The sequence below is a fragment of the Aphelocoma coerulescens genome, chromosome 5, assembly GCF_041296385.1.
Source record: "Aphelocoma coerulescens isolate FSJ_1873_10779 chromosome 5, UR_Acoe_1.0, whole genome shotgun sequence".
In the NCBI taxonomy this organism is placed as follows: domain Eukaryota; kingdom Metazoa; phylum Chordata; class Aves; order Passeriformes; family Corvidae; genus Aphelocoma; species Aphelocoma coerulescens.
The window spans coordinates 12844967-12864549 of NC_091019.1; the positions used below are offsets into that span (position 1 = coordinate 12844967).

At 46.3% G+C, this 19583-nt stretch overlaps 1 protein-coding gene across 2 annotated transcripts in view; it reads right to left on the reverse strand.

Annotated features, from left to right (window-relative positions):
- MICAL2 (microtubule associated monooxygenase, calponin and LIM domain containing 2) overlaps positions 1–19583 on the reverse strand; it is a 118644-nt gene that overhangs the window by 13385 nt on the left and 85676 nt on the right. For both annotated transcript variants that reach the window (XM_069016601.1, XM_069016600.1), the window contains 6 exons: positions 18124–18316; positions 14956–15128; positions 13834–13908; positions 9846–9943; positions 6799–8125; positions 323–417 (listed from right to left, as the gene is read on the reverse strand). In XM_069016601.1, coding sequence (XP_068872702.1) covers positions 323–417; positions 6799–8125; positions 9846–9943; positions 13834–13908; positions 14956–15128; positions 18124–18316 — 1961 coding nt within the window. The remainder of the gene's footprint in view (positions 1–322; positions 418–6798; positions 8126–9845; positions 9944–13833; positions 13909–14955; positions 15129–18123; positions 18317–19583) is intronic.

Consider the following 19583-nt stretch of genomic DNA (forward strand, 5'->3'; position numbering starts at 1 on the left):
TAGTTTGCTTGTTGGGCTATGTATTAAGGCCACTTAAGAATGAAGCTTCAAAGTGGTTTCAGTGAAACATGTCTGTTTGTCAAATTAAGACCTCCTCTGTCAGCGCTGCTGCAACCTGGGGGAATTAAAGATCCAAAGAGGTAAAAGAAATGTTGATGTTCATCTGTCTTAAAGATGTTTAATGTATTTTCTCTCCGTGACATGTAACCTCCAGCGTTCCCCACTTTGAGGAATCGCTGTGTGTTTTCGATCGGAATCATATGATGAATTTTAAATACAGCCCAGCTAAGGAAATACCTTTCTGTTTCCAAGTCAAGATTACCTTGTGGGTTAATGAAGGCTTGGATTCAAATTCCTCATCAGAGGATGAAGTAGAATACTCAGTAGCTTGGTTTCTGACAGGTAGGTGTTCATATCCTAAAATGCAGGAACAAAATTGTCAGTGAAGCAAAGAATACTGTTCTTTAACTTAGACACTTTGCACCTGCCCTGAGTTCTAATCAGCAGCACCTAGAGCAATTTGGAAATTCAGCTGACAGCACTAATTAAATTTTTGATCCCTGTCAAAAAATGTCTGGCTATATATTTTATTTTTTTTTCTAGGTACTACAAACAAACAAATTAATTCCTTGAGCACCCTGCATGTAGCACGCTGTTCTGAATGCACTCAACATTCATTAAAATGTATATCTGAAGTTAGCCATATTACCCAAATGATTGTATAAGGCTCACTATACAGTGTAATTGAATGCACAAAGTCTGAGCCAGCTCTTAAACAAATTACCCTTATGTGGCTTGTAGCATCTGGCACCCATTTTTACTACATGACATCTGCTCAGTGTAAAATAGTTGGCGTCAGAATGTCTGGTCATATAAAAAAATCACAAATGTAATCAGAAGCAAATGGACTAAGAGAACAGGGCTTTATCACACAGCCTCATGCAACATAAATATTTCATTAATTATGTCTAAACAAACGTCACTTATTTTTCTGCTTTAGGAATATTATCACATCATTGGGCTGTTGATTAAAATGCCATAAGAAGTCAGGAAAATCCATACATCACAACAGTACACTCCATAAGGAAAACTCAAAGGCTGCCTTTGGAAGAAGCGTGCTTTCAGAATTACAAATTAAATTACATTTAATTGCAGCAATTTTATCACGCCTGTTTTTCCAGCATCTTGTTTCAACTGGGTGTAAATATTTGCATTTCTCCTTAATTTGTCTAATGCATAGCTTCATTCTCTTTGTTTCAGAAAATAAAACCGCTTTTGGAACATCTGTCTCTATGCTTCAACCTGCTACAGGGTTAATGGTTAACAGCTGGGCATTGTGGAAATGTACATTATTTAAAGCTAACAGTGTTAGTTTTTCTTTGTATCTACAAGGTAACAGTTGGCTTTCTAGGTGCAAGCTGCATTCAGATTAAAATCACCTCCCCTTCTCCCAGTGTAAATGTTTCTTCTTTGCCTTGTTCTGGGTCCCAGGGCTGAAGCAGGACTTTTGCCTCCAGCCCTAATTTAAACTCAGGATCCATGAAACATGTTCATCCCAGACAGTAAAGCAATAAAAGCAAATCCAAGTAATTTGAGGCAGGAATTCTGAATATTTTTCTTTTCAGTCCTTGTGCTCAGTGAAGCTGCTAGCTCCGAGGGCTCAGAGCAGCAGACTTGGGTCCTGCCATCCTTTCTGGGATGCAGGTCCTTGAGCACGGAGGTGCAGTAGCGCTCCAGGTGGGTCTCCAGCCTCACAGGGGCCTCTGCTCCAGACCTGCCCAAGCTGCCAGCCCACACCTCCCCGCCTTGCAGTGCTCGGAGAAGGGACACAGCTCCTGCTCGGACCTGCCAGGGGCTGGTGGCTCACGAGTGCTGCAGCCACACCACTGCCACACGCTGCCCATGCTCTGCACAGGACTGCTGCACTCCACCTCTGTCCCCAGCAGGGACAGTCAGACACAGCCCTCCCCAGGTGTGGGGGCATCAGCCACTGCTTCTTTTCATGAGGAAACTCGCCCACCTTGCTTCTCCCTGTGCAACCAAAAGTTTGCAGTAACTACCCTGCGGTCTTGCCACTGGAGAAATCAAATTCCACAATATGCAAAGGGCAAACCTTGCAGCCCAGCAGGGCTGGAAACACAAGCAATTACACGCTCCCTTTCTTCTCTCAGCTGTGCTGGGAATAAGTGACTGCTTCCCCTGTCCGCCCCTTTGAGGGATATCAATAATTTAGGAGGCGTTACAAGGTCTGGAGGAGAAGCAGCCTGCTCCAACACAAGGGCACCTGCTTCCTCCCTTGGGCGTGTGCCTCGGGAACTCTCTGCCTTTCTGGAACAGAGAGAGGGTCAGTGACCTCCCCAAAGGCTTCCAAGGGCCGTCTCATGAGCACAAGGAATCTGATGCCTGTGTACAGCATTCCCAGTCCTCCCAATGCCTCGCTGCTGTGGAGAGCCAGGTATTTGCACCTTGCTCTGCAGAGAAAAGCCATTCAGATTGCTCCAAAACACCTCACCCTTTCAAGGGACCCCAATATCCAAATCCTGTTTTCTTCAGCTGTTTCTTTCTGAGAGAGACCAGAAATATGCTCTAAAGTGTACCCCAGATGCAAATTTCAACCTCAAGGCAACAAAACCAAGACAAACAAACAACAAAAAAAAACCCAAACCAAAACCCATAAAACCCCTCAAACTAAACAGGGTGGGATAGGCAGAACTTAGCCAACAGCTGTGAGAATTTTGACAAAATTCAAACTTAGGGACTTTTACTGAGTCATTAAAATCTGAAACTTAGAACTGCAATACTAAAGTTAGAGGATAATAATTTGCCTCCAAATATGCCAAGCCTTAGAGCTCAACCTGCTACAGAACTGATCTCAAAAAAGCAGGTTCTTTTCCAAATATTAACTCAAGACTTCTAACCTTGGACTTTCACTTTCCAGACATCTCATTCCTTCAGCTTGGGAGTTATTTATTATGTATTTCTTATTTCCTAAGTACTCTAGCATCTCCTAATTTCCCAATTAGCATATGTTATACTAGAGCTTTCCCTCCCCATGTAACAAGGCCTAGGATGAAAGTGCAATGCTTTTGAGAATCTCTACTTTAATATGAACATCCAAGGTATCATTTTCCCAGGAAACTTGAGGTCCTCTGAAAAACGAGGGAGGTGCCACATGAAGAGGCTTACAAGGTGATCCCTTGTGTTAGATGTGGGAGCACTACTGATTGTCCTGGAGGTTTATAGGGGAAATGACCACTGGTGTCAATCTGCCTGTCACAGCTCACTTCCCTTTCTTTCCTCGAGTGTTTTTGTGTCATGGTAGTGACTGCAGCCTAAATATACACGATGTCTTGGAGCAGGAACTGTTTTGATAACATAATGCTATATTAATCTGTTGCCTTCCTCTGTAACTGTCCAAGACTGCATATTTTTATAAAGTCATGGGAGTTAACCATGACCACTGTAAGAACTTCAGTGTTTTACAAAAGAGAGAGATAAAGTTACACATATCTCCTGGGGGACTGGTGTCCAAAACCAGATGGAAGCTGGCATGAGGTAGGAAATGAAAAGAATGTCCAGCAGAAATTCAGTAGAATGACCACTACAAGGAGAGGACTTGGGTATTTGATTTCACATTTTTGCTTCTCCACACATTTCTCCTGTGGCCTTATCCATGTAATTAATCTTCTAGTGCCTCAGCTGCCCTTCTAAAACACAAAATCAGTGCAAGAGCAGTGTCCTCACTGAGCAGAACACTGCAAACACACAGAGTTTCTGTGGCACAACAATGCAGTAATGGGAACCTGAAACATTTGTAGGCAATCCCCAGTCTAGGGGTGCACAAAATCAGCAAAGTGAGTTCATAGCACATTAAATTTTCTCATCAGCTGAATTGGTTATCCTGCTTAACGTATCAGTAATTAAAATGGCACTTTGGCATTTTTTTCAATTTCAAAAGGGCAAGTAGGCTTAGGGGAGAACAGTTAGCCACCTGATTGAACAATTTTATTGATCAATTTTTTTTTAGTGAGGGAGTTTACTGCAGGTTGGAACACAAAAGAAGCATCAAAGGACAAAAGCCTTAAAGATATTTGTGCAGTAAATCAAAAATCTAGAACAGCACTTAGGAACCCCAGTGTGGTTATTTGTGGACAGCTGTATATTCTACAGGCAGACTTTGGATTTATTTTTTTAAAAACCAGTCTCTCCCTGAAAAGTGTGCATGAACCCCCATTAACTCAGTAAGCTTTGTCTTTGTCCCACACAAGTTGTCTCTTGGATCTCTGCACAGCCCCAAATTTCCAAGTGGCTCTGAGGATGAACTCTTATGAAACAGAGGGAAAGTGTTAGGCAGAAAACCTTAAAATTAAGGTCTGGATATCAGAAACTAGAATGACCCATATGGGAGGTGCAACTGCAGGTGTTAAGTTTGAACAACAGGCAATCTGCTGCTAAGATGCTTCATTTTTCTCAAGATTGCTTCTTCCTGCTGAGCTTCAGCTGGGGGCTGAGCACGTGGCAGGAAAGGACAGGACAGAACATATTAAATATCAGAAGTGGTTTCCAAATATTTGCCTACTTCCCAGGGGATTTCTCTGCCATGGGCTAGCCCAGGCTTATCTCAAGCTCATGGACTTTTATCACCCAGCTCATTCTCTGGATCCACAAGCCACTGAGGGAGAAAACAGCAGTGGGATGTAATACCAACCATACCTGCACAGAACAAGTTTGGCCCCAAACAGGATAGGAAAGCCCTACTGCAAGGAGCCAAGAGGAGTATTAGAAGGAGTCTCATTAAATTGCCTTCTGCAAGGTGCTGGGAGTAATTGTTTTTTTCATTAAAGAAATTTTCTGAAAGTTGTGGTAAATTTCAAGAGAGGAAAATAATAACAAGAAATGTGGGCTAAAGCTTGTCATCACTTCATGACTAAAGTTTGCCAAGCCTGGGCCTCTGACAAGGGCCTGTATGAGACAAATGCCATTTTTGAGAGCCAAGAAGGACTCAGCTCTTTACCAGTTTGATTTACTCAAATATGAATGTTTTAAAAATTTCAGAGAGCTACAGTGTTGAAACACTGAAGATAACAGACTAGTGGGCAAATGGCTAGATTAGAGCTTCATTGTCTTTTTTTTTTTTCTAAACAGATTTTGCATTGCCTATATTTAATAAGTGTAATAATTTAATAATTACTCTTCTGGCTTGCACAGCAGAGGAATGCAATATGTTACACCTGCATGTTATTCCAAAACATTCTCAACATCAATAAGGCATAGCATTATTCAAACCCTACAAGAATTTTTTCCCATATTAGTTGGAGCACAACATACCAATTATTGTAATGCATTTAGTTAAGAGCAAGTCAGGTTGGCTCAGTTCATGGGCAGTGATGAGGCACAGACTCTGAAAAGGCCTCCCACTTAAGACCACAGGGAGAAGTGTGAACTAGCAACTCTCTGTGGCTTCAGTGCAGTCCTTAGCATCTTCTGGCTCAGTGGGAATGCCTGCTTTTGTGAGTTGTTAGATAAAGGATGCTCCAAGAATCCAATCCGAAAATTCAGGAAAGACAGCAGGAATTGTTCTATCAGTTTTAATGAGCTCCAGATCAAGTGGCTTACACACTCTATCTTCCCCACAGTGTGTGGCAATTCTGAAGCAGAAGGGATGCAAAAGGATCTGGCAGCTCACTGGGAACATTACACAGACTTTATGTTCTGCATACAGATTTTATTGCTGCTGTACAGCAGCAATTTTGGGGTTGCAGTTTGGGCTGCAGTTTAATAAGGTAAAAAACAAACAAGTATGTTGACAAAACTCAGTAATTATTTAGTTATATAACTGAGACTTTCTGCAGTGGAAAGATGGATCACAGAGAAAGACAGGTGGGTGCAGCCCTCATGCCTCATGTTTCATACCTGAATCTGTGCTGCACTTAATTCTTTCTGAGCCTATGCTCAGATTACTCAGATTGCTCTTGGTCTGACATCAATATTTCTTGGACTTGTCTGCAATTGTAATACTAACCTTGCTCTTGCAAGCAAACTTGAAAATTGATGCCTTTTAATCACTGCCCAGATAGACTCACAAATAGGTCAGAGGAGGTCAATAAGGTGCACTCTCCTCTCAAATTAAGATTGGGATTAAAGGGGATATTAATTAAAATTAAATTAAAGGGGATATTAATGACACTACAAAGCTCCCAAAAGTATGTCCACAGTTCAGTCACTCTGACAGCAGAGCAGAGGAGACACCTGCTGAGAAAGCACAAACAGAGCAAAGCTTCTTGCTGTTGCAACCACAGTGCTTCAGTCTCTGGTTCCTCATGGGAAGAAAAACAAATGTACCCTGCACTGCAGAAACTGGAGGTTTTGGTGCTCATCCTTCTGCTTGCCTGCTGTAGTCCTTTTTCCACCACTCAGTGTCACCACAGAAGCTGCTCTGCCCAGCATCCCACCCTGCCTTGCTACCCTTTCCACCTCTTGAGTAGAATTCCCTGATCCAAATGTGTCTGAACAGCAGAGAGCAGCAAACCAAACTTGGGTCCAGTGAGCTGCATTCTGCTTGCAAATCCACTCTGCTTCTTTAAATCTGTAGCAACTCCTAAACTCTAGCCAAAAAATGTATTTATTAAGTGTCCTTAAGTAGAAAGTACCTAGAAATCAAATATAATGCACAATAGATATGTGCTTGCATGATCACGCACAGGTCTTCTGAAGGTTAAGTGCAATTACACAATAATAATAGTAATAATAATAATCATAACAGTAATAATAACAAAGTAATTCCACTCAGGTCCTCACCTGTGAAAGGATAACACAACCTTTCTGGAGAATGGTCCTTCATGACAGGCAGAGATGACACCAAGGAATTCCATTCCCTTTCACGAGCTTTACTTCTCACTCTGTGGAAGAGTGACCCTTTTTGTGCAGAGTCCTCCAGACTGTCCTTGAAGGAGTTCTTGGGCTCTGGAGATGAAAGAAGCGTGGACTTTTCCTTACAGATACACATCTCATCCATGGGAGCCCCTAGAGGACGGTCTTCAAAGGTAAACCTTTCTAGGAGTCCTGGGACTTCCTCCATCCTAGTGCAAACTGACTTCTGAGGTATATGGGTTGTCTTGGAAGGTCTGCATGGTGTGAAGGATACCTCTTCCCTGTAATCCCTTAGAGATATCTCTTCAGAGCCAAAAGAAGAATGAGATGGATTTGAGAAAGGGCTCCCATCTCCTGAATACTTTCCTGCCCACTCCCTTACTTTAGGATCCTGTGACTGAGTGTTGTTGTTGTTCCTGTTCCTTTGGCTTAGGGAATACCCAGGAGTGCTGGGGAAGCTGAAGAAAACTTGTTCTGAAGAGGCTTTGACTTTGCTCTCTAAGTCCTGCTTTAGTCCTTCTGGAGTCAAGGTTAGAGGCTCCCAAATGGATCTTTTGATAGCATTGGCTATGAGCCTCAGTGGGGATTTTGGCTGGCTGGCTGCATGCTCCCTGGAAACCACATCTGGAATCTTCAGAGCATCCTTTGTGTCGGCTGACAAAGTTGGTGGAGCACCATCTGCAGATAAGAGAGGCCCAGGACAACTGGATCGTTTGAACACTTCTTTTGTCCAGCCAGCATCCTTCTTCTCCGGGGTCCACAGGGCTCCATTGTTTCCATACCCTGGACTGGTCCCACCCAAGTCTGTCCTGTTGGAGCCATGCAAGGGTTGCTGTTGACTACGAAGCCCCAGCCTCTTTTTTGCCTCCTTTAACTCTTGCTCAAGCTTTTCTTCTGGGTGCCTGGTATTTTTGCAGTTTTTCTCTTTCAAATCCAGAGATGACAGCACTTTTGTCTTCCTGTTAAAATCCTCTGGTTCAGAGGTAAATTTCTGTGTTTTTTCCATCCAGTCCCAGGCTGAGTGTGTCCCAGTGTCACTGTCTGTGTCTTCAGGCTCATAAAAATCAGCAGCCAGTGTCCCATTCCCAAGAGGGGTCCATGGAGAACCTGTGGTGCTGCCCTGGAAAGGACAGTGGGGAGCAGAGTGATGTGTGTCTTCAGGCATCACCCTGGCTTCTTCTTTTCTTTGAAATACTGGGCTGCAGGGTTTGGAATGTCCTCTTGTAATTTCTGGTGGCTTCTTGCAAGAAGCCAACTGTGAAGTGCATGAAAAAAAATACTATTTTAGGGATATAAAAAATACTGCTTTGTGTAGCTTCTATTTCATGAAATATTTTAATCCACTTTAATCTTAACATAATAGTAATGAACATAATATTTAATTTGTACACAAATACATATGTAAATGATAATGTAAGAAAAGCTTTTCCCCCTAAAGGACTAATATTTCTCTAGGAGTGGAAATCTAATACTACTGGAAATCTTAATAGTCTAAAAATAATGTTATTCATGCAAAGAATCTGTCATATCTTTATGAATTACCTTTAATATTTTCCTTAGAAAGAAACAGTCCTATCTCCAGGAAAACAGATAAGAGCAGATCTGCTCTATTCTCCTGTGTGTGTTCCAGTTGCATCACCTTAGAGTTTTGAGCAAGCACAAGAGACCATTATCCATCCTCTCCAAATGGTTTTATAATATTGCATGTTTATGTAGCGCAGGTAGGAATGAAAGAAGTGACCCAGAGAAGATTATAAAATGCAAGATGGTAGTTTTGAACAATTCAATTAGTTCCCCCTCATGATTATTTTTCCTTTGGTAAAGGTTTAAATTCATTATTCCAGCCACCAAAATCTTCAGCTGAAGATAGTAACAGGGATAAGTACCCACTTTATGTAGCCAGCAGAACAAAACTAGAGTTCTTCATTCCGTCTTAAAAAGGAGGCATTTTATCATCAGTGCTGTGTGATAATGGATGGTGTGAAGATTGAATTCCTGCTTCCATTTATGTGCCAGATACCCAAATTCACATGGGTGAAGCCATTAATCTGTCTGACTTTTCATTTCCCAGAAGCATCAGAAGTAAGGCAATAATGATTCCACTCCGTTTCACACTTCTGTTTGATGACTAAAATTATTATTGGCCAGGACCTCAGATAGCAAAATGTAAGAAACACAATAAACAAATAAACACCCTCTTATTCCTCACTTTTTAGAGTAAGAAAAAGGCCACTAAGCAGTGCTTGTAGAGCAGGAGCTGATGGAGTCCCCTCTCCTCATGCACAGCGTGGCCAGGCAGCATTGTGCAGCTCTGCTCCCCTGAGACATTCCCTTCCTGGCCCCATTGTCCTGCACCGGATTTCAGCTACCACTGTGGATGTGGAAGAGCTGATTTTTTTTCTTAGCACAGGCCCTGAGGTCAAGCAATTCTAGCTATGTTTAACCCAAGGGTGAGGACAACTGTCCAGGGCATGGAGGATGTGGGCTGGTCCCTGCTCCACCTGGCTCCAGGAGCCCGGGAACGTGCTGCCCTTTGCTCGGGATGGTCGGTCATGACTCCTCCTGCTGCAGTGCTGCGCTCATGGCAGGCCCACCCTTCCTCATCCTTAAAAAAACCCCAACATTAAAAAAACCCAGAAAACACCATGGAAATCCTAGGTCCTGAAGGACACAGAAGATGCTCCTGAGATGTGAAGACCTTTTCCAGCCTAAATCATTCTGTGATTTTATGACTGGTGCAACAGATTAGTGGCTAACTCCTCATGTGATCGAGGCCTGAGTCTCACAGCTGCTTGATTTGGGAATGATTACATCAAATCCAAGTCTCTTCCCTACTTGCAGCACAAGTATAACACCAACCTCAGTGGTTACTGTGAGGACCAAAACTATCTAAAGGAGCAGAGACAGCCTGCTGAGAGCCGACATGCCCCATCAGCAGCTCCAGTCACACTGCCCTGCACAATTCTCCTTCCTACCTGTGTTTGGGAGTGCTCCTCTGCAGCACCACTCTGACAGCTGGCTGAGCTCTCCTTCCAGCGGAGCCCAGGTTTCTTGCTCGACAGTAGAGGAAAGCCTGCAAGAGACACAACTTTTACCTTCACATTGGTATTGACTTTGTCTTAAGTGAAGTCTGCAATTAAAGAGCAAGAGTAGAAGATTAAACAGCCGCCTGGATAGAGCTGAACCTGAAGAACTAACCTACAACATGGAAGTTTATGGCCTCGCTCACATGTGTGTGCATGCTGTGCCAAACACATGTGGATATTCTCAGCAGTGGACCTGAACTGCTTCCACTTTTTGGCTGGATGTAGTGAAGCAGTTATTGAGTTCCAGGAAACTTTCTGGAAAACCAACCCTCTTTAGAGGGCCTTCGGGCCTCAGAAGCACAGGCAGTCAAAACAACCTGTGACTTTTGAACTTTGGGTAATTCCAAGAAATGAAGGAAATGGATGACTTCTGAGAGGGCTGTCCATTAGAATGGGAAAAAAATGGGAAATGCATCCACCTGCAGGCAGTAAGGACAGAAAAAATGCTCCAGTCTCCCAAGCAGGGACAACAGGCAGCATGATGGGGGCTCCCCTAGGACAGGCAAGGTAAATAATTGCTAAAGGAGGCAACTTGCACCTGAAGGAAGTCAGGGGAACTTTCCAATATTTGTGCCTGTGGGAATTTTGCATAATAAATAATCTTTGGACAAACAAAAATATCCCTGATCCAAGATATTATCATGTCTAGCTATAACATGACAAGTATATTTATAGCTCAATTATTAACTCCCAAGCCCAAGCATTAGTTCTGAAATCCATGCAGGTTCCCAAAGCAAAATTTGGTTCTTCCACATAGGGATTAAAAGCTGCATAAGGACAAAAGCAACACTCCAGAGAGAGAGAGGACAGCTCCTGCATGTGGACTTCAACAAAGGCAAGCCAGGCAGGGAGGCCGAGTTTCCTTTCCTCTCAGTGTCTCACCTCTTCGTACCCAATCTTGATGCAACTTGTCATGTCGGATCAAGACTGGAGGGACACACTCTGCTGGAGCCTGTTAAGGAACTCCTGCAGGGATGGCAACCAGGGGCTGACCTTTACATTCTGTAACTGAGCTACAGGAAAACACGGCAATCCACAGTTAGGATAAAAAAGCCACCACCACCTGCATAAGTGAGCCAGGTGGGTTCAGCCTGATCCACTAAGGCCCTGAGCCTCCTGACACGAGCAAATACCATGGTTCAGGACACCGAGGGGAAATGCAACTGCTGCAGCAGCAACAGCCAGAACACTGATGAGTGCATAAAACCCCCAGCCCAGGGCTCTGCTTGTGCCCATGGGGAGAACTGCTTCCCACCCCAGCCCTCGTGGGCGTGCTCACAAGGACAGGGCCTGCACATGGGAGAACATTGCTCCACACAAAGCCACAGCCCGCCATCTGTCACAGGGAAAACGGTTTCATTCCCACCAAGATGCTGAACCTGTATTTTCAGCTTTGCTTTCAAAACAGGATTTCAGGGAAAAAAAAAAGTTCCCTAGGGCACTATCATGATCTGCTTGGCCCAAAATCCCAAGATAAATTAAGAGCACGGCGTTCCCTGTGGCCGTGCGATAGGGATTAAAGGTTTTGAAAGGTAATATCCTGCTCTGAGCCTTGCAGCCAGTACAGCCGTGACACTGATTTCCTCTCCTTGGCTGCCTACCCCGTGCTGTTTATGAAACATATGTGTTTGGGGAAATCTGTCTGAAAAGGAGACAGATTTTTTTTCATGTGACTGATGATCATATGAATTCCTGTAATCAAATTGGATTAAATATAGAAACTATGACTTACAGTCTTCCTCCAGAGAGTAAAAAAAGCCTTTATTCTGCTCCCAGTGTGTGCTGACTGTGCTTTACACCTCATTTTGACAGCATACTGGAGGTTCAGGCAGACTCATGCAGCACATAGCTTCCCTCTCAAAGGCTTTTAGCTCCCTCTAGAGCCCTTGAGGCACATGGAAGATTTTAACGCAATGATGGGAAAATTAATTGGCAAACCATTAAGTGATGCCCTTGCTGAGAGCAAGCTGAAAATCAGTCAAAATTAAGAGTGATATCCCGTCCAGTCTTCTTTGCTTTCCTTTCTCACAGTCTGTCTTACCCCGCACTCAAACCTGGATCAAGCATCATTATTGATTGATCTTTTAAAAACTGAGATCAATTAAGGCAAGACTTTAAATCCAGGCCTTTGGTGGAGCCAAACTCTGATGTCTGTGCCAATTCCCACATGCTTTACAGTTCTCAAGAGGCAGAGCCAAGGCTGACACAGATGCCATGAGACTTTGAGGACAGCCCGTTCCACCTTCTCATCCTCGGCATGGGGGAGCCTTCCCTGGGGTGAGACACCCCACGCAGCCTCTCAGAGCATGGCAAAGCCTCATGGCTCGGAGGTGCAGGGAATCCCAGGGAATGCAGCCCTGTCCTGCCTGTCTGCCTGCCACAGCTGCCTCTCCAGGGACAGACCCTCACAGGGGAGGAAGCTGAGCTTGCTGGGGGCCTCCTCTCAGGACCATGAAACAGCCCTGTCCATACTTTACTGAGATTTACTGAGTTATTCCAGATGTGAGGCACTGGAGGCTTCCCAGGGACTGTGGGTGGGTAGCGACAGTGCTCATGTGCACCTGACTTGAAGGCAAGGGTGATGCCAGGAAGAGGAAATGCATCTTATCTCATTGTTTGAGATATAAAAATTCATCCCACAGTGGGTACTTGCAAATAACCTCAAAGCTTTCTTCAGGCATTCAAAGAAAGCAAGCCGAAATGCCTCTGCTTGAGCACTGGTCCCATAACAGGCACAGGGATCCTACTTGTTTCAGAAGCAGAGCCATAACTTCTCTGAAAGCAACGGGGACCCTGAGCAGCAGCAGAAATCCCCCTCGTTGCAGAGGGCAGCTTAGGGCAGGGCTAAAGAGCAGCTGTCACCACCATTCCCCAAAACCCGCTGTCTCCATGCTCAGAAACCGTGGCACTCGGTCACATGCGCAGATCCCGCCCTCCTGCTGCTGTACATCCATGTTTTACACTTCAGCCTGCCAACACCCCAGTATCCCAGGTACAAATGCACTTCTGGCAGAGCTTTGAGGGGCTCTGGGATGCTGGTAAGCTCACCCAGCCCCATATTGGTGAGGCCAATGCCAGCAGGAACCTGCCAGTCCCTAGGGGCTGGGAGGAAAGCACGTGCACTTGCTGAGGGGCGGGAGGGCAACACAGTCCCAAGCAGCAGGGGTGAAACCGAGAGTGGCTGTCTTGTTTGGGGACCCCAGCCCAGGAGAAAGGTTACCTGGATGCAGCCTCAGCTGGGAGGGGTGACCAGAAGTGAATAGAGCACAGATCCAACCTCTGTCAAAATCGCTGCCTTCCTGTGTGATTCCCACAGGTCAGCCCAAACCAAGGAAAACTGCTAGAGGACAAGGATCACTAACACTTATTTTCACCAGCTCATCTCTGGGGATTGGCTTTCTCCCTTTCACCAACCCAGAAATATGACCTGGGGTTTTTTTTTTTTTCCAGCAGAAAAGAGGTGACAGAGCACCTGTGGAAGTGTGTCAACAGGTACCTCCAGGAGCATTTCTAATGAGTGACACCAGGTTAGAGACAGCGTCCCACCTGATCAAAAGCAATCAGTGCAGGCAGGGCTAGAGACAAAATATGCAGCTCTGGGATAGGAGTGAGTGTTCTCATCTGGAGAATTAAAGTGGACACCACTTGCTGATGGGTATAGTTACACAGAGAACTGTGTATAGTCACACAGAAAGGGAACTTTTCTTTTGAGGGTAAGAAAATGGAAAAGAAACATTTGGTGTGTTTTAGGTATCTGTTTTCTCAACTAGTGACTCCAAAATATAAAAATCTTAAAGGAAATGAGAGGAAACAGAAAACTAAAAGGCAGGAAAACAGAATGAATAGAAAATACAATCACTTCTTGGGCTCTACTCACTCGTTTGGATTTTTCTCCTCCAATTCTGATACTTATTTAATGCCGTGGACTGAAAACTGTTGGCTCTCTGGAGTGCTGAGCAGAAACAGAAGGGACACAGGGTCAGCTAATGCAGCAAAAGCCAGAGGGCAGAAATGGAGCTGGGGAGAAGAAAAGCGGAGGAACAGAATCCCAAATCCCCGGCGGCAGGGGGGTCAGCTTTCCAAGCAGCCTCCAGCCGGGAGAGGGCAGCGCGCACCCGCCGCGGGATGCCGGGAGCGGCTCCCAGCGCGGAGCTCAGGAACCCTCGCATTTATCCCAAACCCACTCGGGGCTGGGGGCAGGAAAACGACCTCAGCAGCCAGGGATGGGGGACAGCGTGAAACTGGGGAAGAAAGAGGATAAAATCCTTTAGTGGCTACATGGAGTCACACGCTGCTGGGCACATTTTGGGGTCCGCTGCTGTCCTTTTGCTTTAAACAAGGACTCCATTATTCAAGAGTTGATTTAAATTGCTGTATGAAATTCCCTCTTTTCTGCTTGGATTAAAAATGCATATATGGCTGCGGGGGTAGTGGGAGATGGGAAGAAACGAGTGCTGGTGGCCTTTTATTTTCTGCAGAACCATTTCTTTGGCTGTTTTTAGCACATCTTTTAGTTCTGACCAGCTCCAGACAAGCTTCCATTTGAAGGCAGATTGCTCCCAAACCTCTTCCCACCTCCCTACTAGCTATATCCTTTCCTCCCTGTGCTTTCACTGGATACAAAAACCTTAAGCAGCTACTTGTAGAAGCACAAATTTTCCCAAGCAGAGCTCTCTAGTAATTCCCAGCATCATCCTTACCTAGGCAGTGCTGCAGATACTGCATTGACTAATAACATCCTAACATTTTACCAGTGGGAAAACATTCACCCCACCCCTGCAAGCCAAGCACGAGGCACAACTCCTCCAGGTTATCCTGCACCACGGAAATGGTGCTTCAGTTACAGCACCAAAAAGGCAGAACCCCCCCCAAAAGACACCATTAACAGGCACAACCTGGCCACACTGCAGGGAAAAGCCTCTGCTTTGAAACATCTCCCCCAGTCCTGCCTGTCTCAGGAGAGGCTGCTGGAGCACCCCCAGGTCAGGATACTGCTTACCATCAGCCACTTTGGATGTTTTGGAGGTTTCCTCCGGCACCACAGGGCTCCTGATGAGCTGTGCCCACCTCTGGATGGGGCTGGAGCAGGCAGGGGGCTCCAGCAGCAAGGTCTGTCCTTCGCTCACCTCAGAGTTCGAGGAGTCACCGTTGAAATCAGACTCCAGCTCAGAGCTACAGGGAAAAAGGGCAAGATGGAAGTGGGACATTTCAGGGGGTGCAACAAGCACTGGCATCAGCACTGACAGCAGTGTGGGTGTTTCAGAGGAAGAGGTGTTTGGCACCCAGAGCTGATGTCCTCATTTTCCTGCTTTCATCACCGTTATTACAGGACTGTAATTTGCTGCAGGCGCTCCACAGCTGAGCTACCCCCATTCCCATCAGACTCTGGATTTGCACCCAGAGCCACTATGTTCAGCACCTGGAATCAAAGTGCTGCTGAGAGGGACTTGGGGTGAAAGCCCTCACTGCTTGGTTAGCAAGGCCAGGCCCTTCTGCCTCCAAGGCTGTACAGCAGGATGAAGTAAGGGAAACGGCATTTGCAATGCTGTAATTGGCCTGGAAACAAGGCACAAGGGGCAAAACTCTACACTTTCCACATTTTTCCCGCAGATTTTTGAAAATAAAAGGAGAAAGGAGTCCGAAGGAGAGGCATGAGGAGAGCCATGGGCCCAGCAAGCAAGGTGGAGTCCAGAAGCTGGAGAAAATTGTAAGCATTAGTCTAGAGAGAGAGGATTGAGTGAAGCTACCTAAGCAGCCTTCAAATGTGCAAAAGGTGTCTGCAGGGAACAAGGAAACAAACTCTCCTCTTTTGCAGGAGCCACTGGGCCAGCCCATGTAACGCTGAGCAGCACAGGGAGGCACCTGAGCTGATCACAGAGGCTGATTGTGGCATCCCCTTGTGTAAATGTAATTAAAAATACAGCACACAAACACATGTGTGGATGACATGCACATCATGACCTTGCCTCGGGGCAGAGCAACTGTTTGAGGTGATTATTAGCCCTTTTTCTAATAATGAGGCCATTTCTTTCATCTCTGAAGTCCAGACTATGGGGAACAGACACCGTCAGCCCTTCTGATGTGACCACATTCCCACTGCCATGCATGAGTGCAGCAGGATCCCACTCAGCCTCTTTTGAATGCAAACAATACTGCCAACCTAATTCTTAGATTTACTGTGGTGATTAATAGCTGTGCCTCAAAAAACGAGGAGCTCACAGCACGAGCAGTCCTGTTGGCGTGGCAGGAGAACGCTGCTTCGTGTTTATACAGCAGAAAGCAAAGTTTTGTTGTGACAGCCCAGGGCATAGCCCAGGAGGAAGAAGAGGTAAAGGAGAGGCTGCAGACCCTATAAAGCCATGCATTTGGGTAGTACCCACCAGTCCTGTGTCCCAGCTTCACCCAGAACAAACCAGCAGTACTGGGAGGCCAGGGCAGGCAAGACAGCAGGGAAGGGAGCACCTCTCCAGGTGTGCTGCTCTCTTGGCAGGCTGCATCAGAGTGGCCTTCCATTTCATGCTAAAACATGCTTTTTAAGATGACTTTCAAGCAGTGTCAACCAAATAGATAGATACAGATATATATATATATGTAAAAATATAAGTATGTGAAGGCTTTGATAGCTGAGACTCTGCGTGGATGGAGAGACAACACACTGAGATCGGGCAGAGGGCCACACTAAAGGAAAAAAAAAGCCCTGCCATTAACATTGATTTATATCTTTCTGTTTTAAGGAGCAAAACGTGTATTTTCCTTGGCCAGCAAGGAGGTGAGTGCTATAGCATGAGGTTTCTCCTCTCATCTCTGCTGGAATGGGGGTCATTACTCACAGTACCTAAAGCCTGAACTGCAAAGCTGTGTCACCGAGCTGCTCGTTTTCCCAGTCCCACTGAGTTCCCTGCAGCCAGCTCAGCAGTGCCATTTGTCACTTGCTGTTTCTCTTGTCCCCCTTTCCAGGCAGGGGCAGTCCTGCAGGAGCAGCCCAAGCCAGAGGGTGCAGCGGGAGGTTGGCCTCAGAGCCCCTGGCACCCGCTGTGCTGGTGACAGATGTGCTGTCACCCCTTGTGCCACATCCTGCTGGCAGGGAGCCAGGGGCCCTGCTGTCCAGCCGCAGGAAAGGAGCTGATCCCTCAGATCAGGGGATTAGCCAGCTCTCATCACTGCCTGGATGCCACCAGGGCACCATGAGCCGGAGGGTGTTAGCGGGGGATGCAAGCACATGCTCTGCAGGGGAGCTGCTAAGCAGGCAGGAAACCCTTCCCTGTGTTCGCCTCTTCCCCATGGATAGGTTCATCCTTCCCTGTAAGAGCAGCCAGACCCACGCACAGAGCACAAACCCTGTTTCAAACCACCTCAGGGAATAACAGAAAGTTGCTCAGAGTCCTCTGAGCAACCTCAGAGCCAGGTTGCTCTCCAAAACCTACACACAGCACCACAAACAGGTGTTTGGAGGGTGTCAGGAATCTGAACGAGCTTCCCCACAGAGCAGCAGTGCTTGCAACAGCTGGTCTTGGTTTGGGCTTTTTTTTATTTTTTTCACTCTCCCTCTTAATTTTTAGTTCTCAGTAAGGAAAACTGCTTTAGTCAGGGGATACCAATCTAATCTTTAGATGGAACAAACTCCCACAGAATCCTGCCCAAAAGCAAATATATTCTAATGTGTATGTAGAAATTGGGCTTCCTCTGAGACCTCCCCAAGGTTCATCAAATTTCAGATTTCTTAGGGAGGGGCAGGCTCTCAAAACCCAGGAGAGGCCCAGGGTGTGGAGCTGCAGGATGGTGCCCAAGGAGGGGAGGTGGCCAGGTCACAGGATGCACCTTTGGCCACAACACACCCACTGCCCAAATCCCTGTGCCCCAAAAACCATCAGTTCCAAGAGCTGAACCCAAGCTGATCACAGTAATGTTTATCCCTCTGATTCAGGCCCCTGTGTGGGATGTGAATGTTTGAAGATTTCCTGCAAAGTGATTCATGTGCCTGGGGGGATTTGTGGCTTCGGTTAAGAACAATTGTTATCCTGAGCATCTGTGGGGGATTTTTTGTTTGGTTCTTTTCCCCCACCCACCCAGTTGTACATACATCCAGTTCTATATTTTGTTATGATTTTCTTTAGCATTCTAGAGAACACCAAACTGCTCGTAGAGGTTTACTTGTATTTTAAAGTACCTGCTAGCATCGCTGGTGACCATGACTCGAACAGCGAGGAGGTTGTGCTCAGTCATCTCCTCCTCGGGGATGACCCTCACGATGGCCCACTCGGGGGAAGGGGGTGAGAACCACCTCTCCAGGTCATGGTGTTCAGGGATGCTCTTCACCTTCTTGGGGGAGGTGGGCTCGTGAGCCACGGGCAGGCAGCAGCCTGGGAAGGCACAAAGGTGACAGCAGGGTGTTAGGGGAGGAGGGAGTCCACGGGGGACCTCACCCCTGCACTTGAGTGGTCCTTGGCTGATGGTTCCTGCGTGGGGTCCTGTGCTATCCCCAGAGGCACAGGCAAGGTGTGTGCACAGACAGCCTGGCATAGCAAAAACACCCCTCCAGCCCAGGACAGCCCTGTCAGGGCTCCTCAGCTTGGATCCAGAGAGAAGGAAACTTCAGGAGCAGCCTCAGCTTCGGCAGCTGTGGGTCTTCGCGCTGCTCAGTGGGATGCACGTTAGCCTGGTGCCTGGTGGCAGCAGTGCCACACGTGCCAGCCACACAAGTAGGGATTTATGGGCTCTTTTCCAGCCCCTTATGGACCTGTGTGTGTGGCAGGAGGCAGATGAACCAGCCTTGCTTGGGTGGCTGAACCTTCAGCCTCACACTGAAAGTTTAGATCAGTTTAGGACAGAGGGAGTGAGCAAAATAAACGCAGACCCTTCAGGTTAGTTTTGACTGCATACAGCAAATACAGACCCTTGATTTGTGAAAAGAAGCAGCATCCCAGCAGTTAAACAGCACTATCCCTGAACTTCACATTCAGACAGGGGGAATAAAGAATAAAGCCACGTTTCCCCGCTCACCCCAGGTGACTGAGACAGGAGTTCATCTCTCCCTGTGAAATCCTTAATTTCTGAGCAACCTCACCTATCCACAATCTCCCACCCAAGCAAATACAAACACATCAGCTGCAAAGCTTCCCTGGGGCTTGGTGCAGAATGGACAAATGACAAGCTCCAGGAGAGTGGCTCTGCTTGGTTCACTGCCCCTGTGTGGTGATTTTAGTGCATCCAATTCAACACTGGTGCTTCTAATTTACACCTGTATGAGCGGGTAAAAAAATCTTAACTTGGTACATGGCTTATTTTCTCATCGACTGGAGCAAACCATCTAGTTAACATCAATTAAACTCCTATTTAAGTTGCAGCGCCTCCATTTATTGCAGGAGTGCACTCACCCCATCCTTCTCCTTGCAAGAGCTTTTACCTAGAACATGCTCAGCCCCTACACCCAGCTCAATAGCACCACAGCAGCCATGTCTTTCCTGACTGCAGGGGTTTCATTTCCTCTGGGAGATGGGAAGAAATTCATGCCTCTCTGATTTTTATGTCTGACTTCTACTTTGGCCTAGCCAGGTCACCTACCCAAAGATGCTGTGGGCTCCAGCAGTTGAGTAGAAACCAGTGTTGTGAGCCAATTTGTAAAACTCA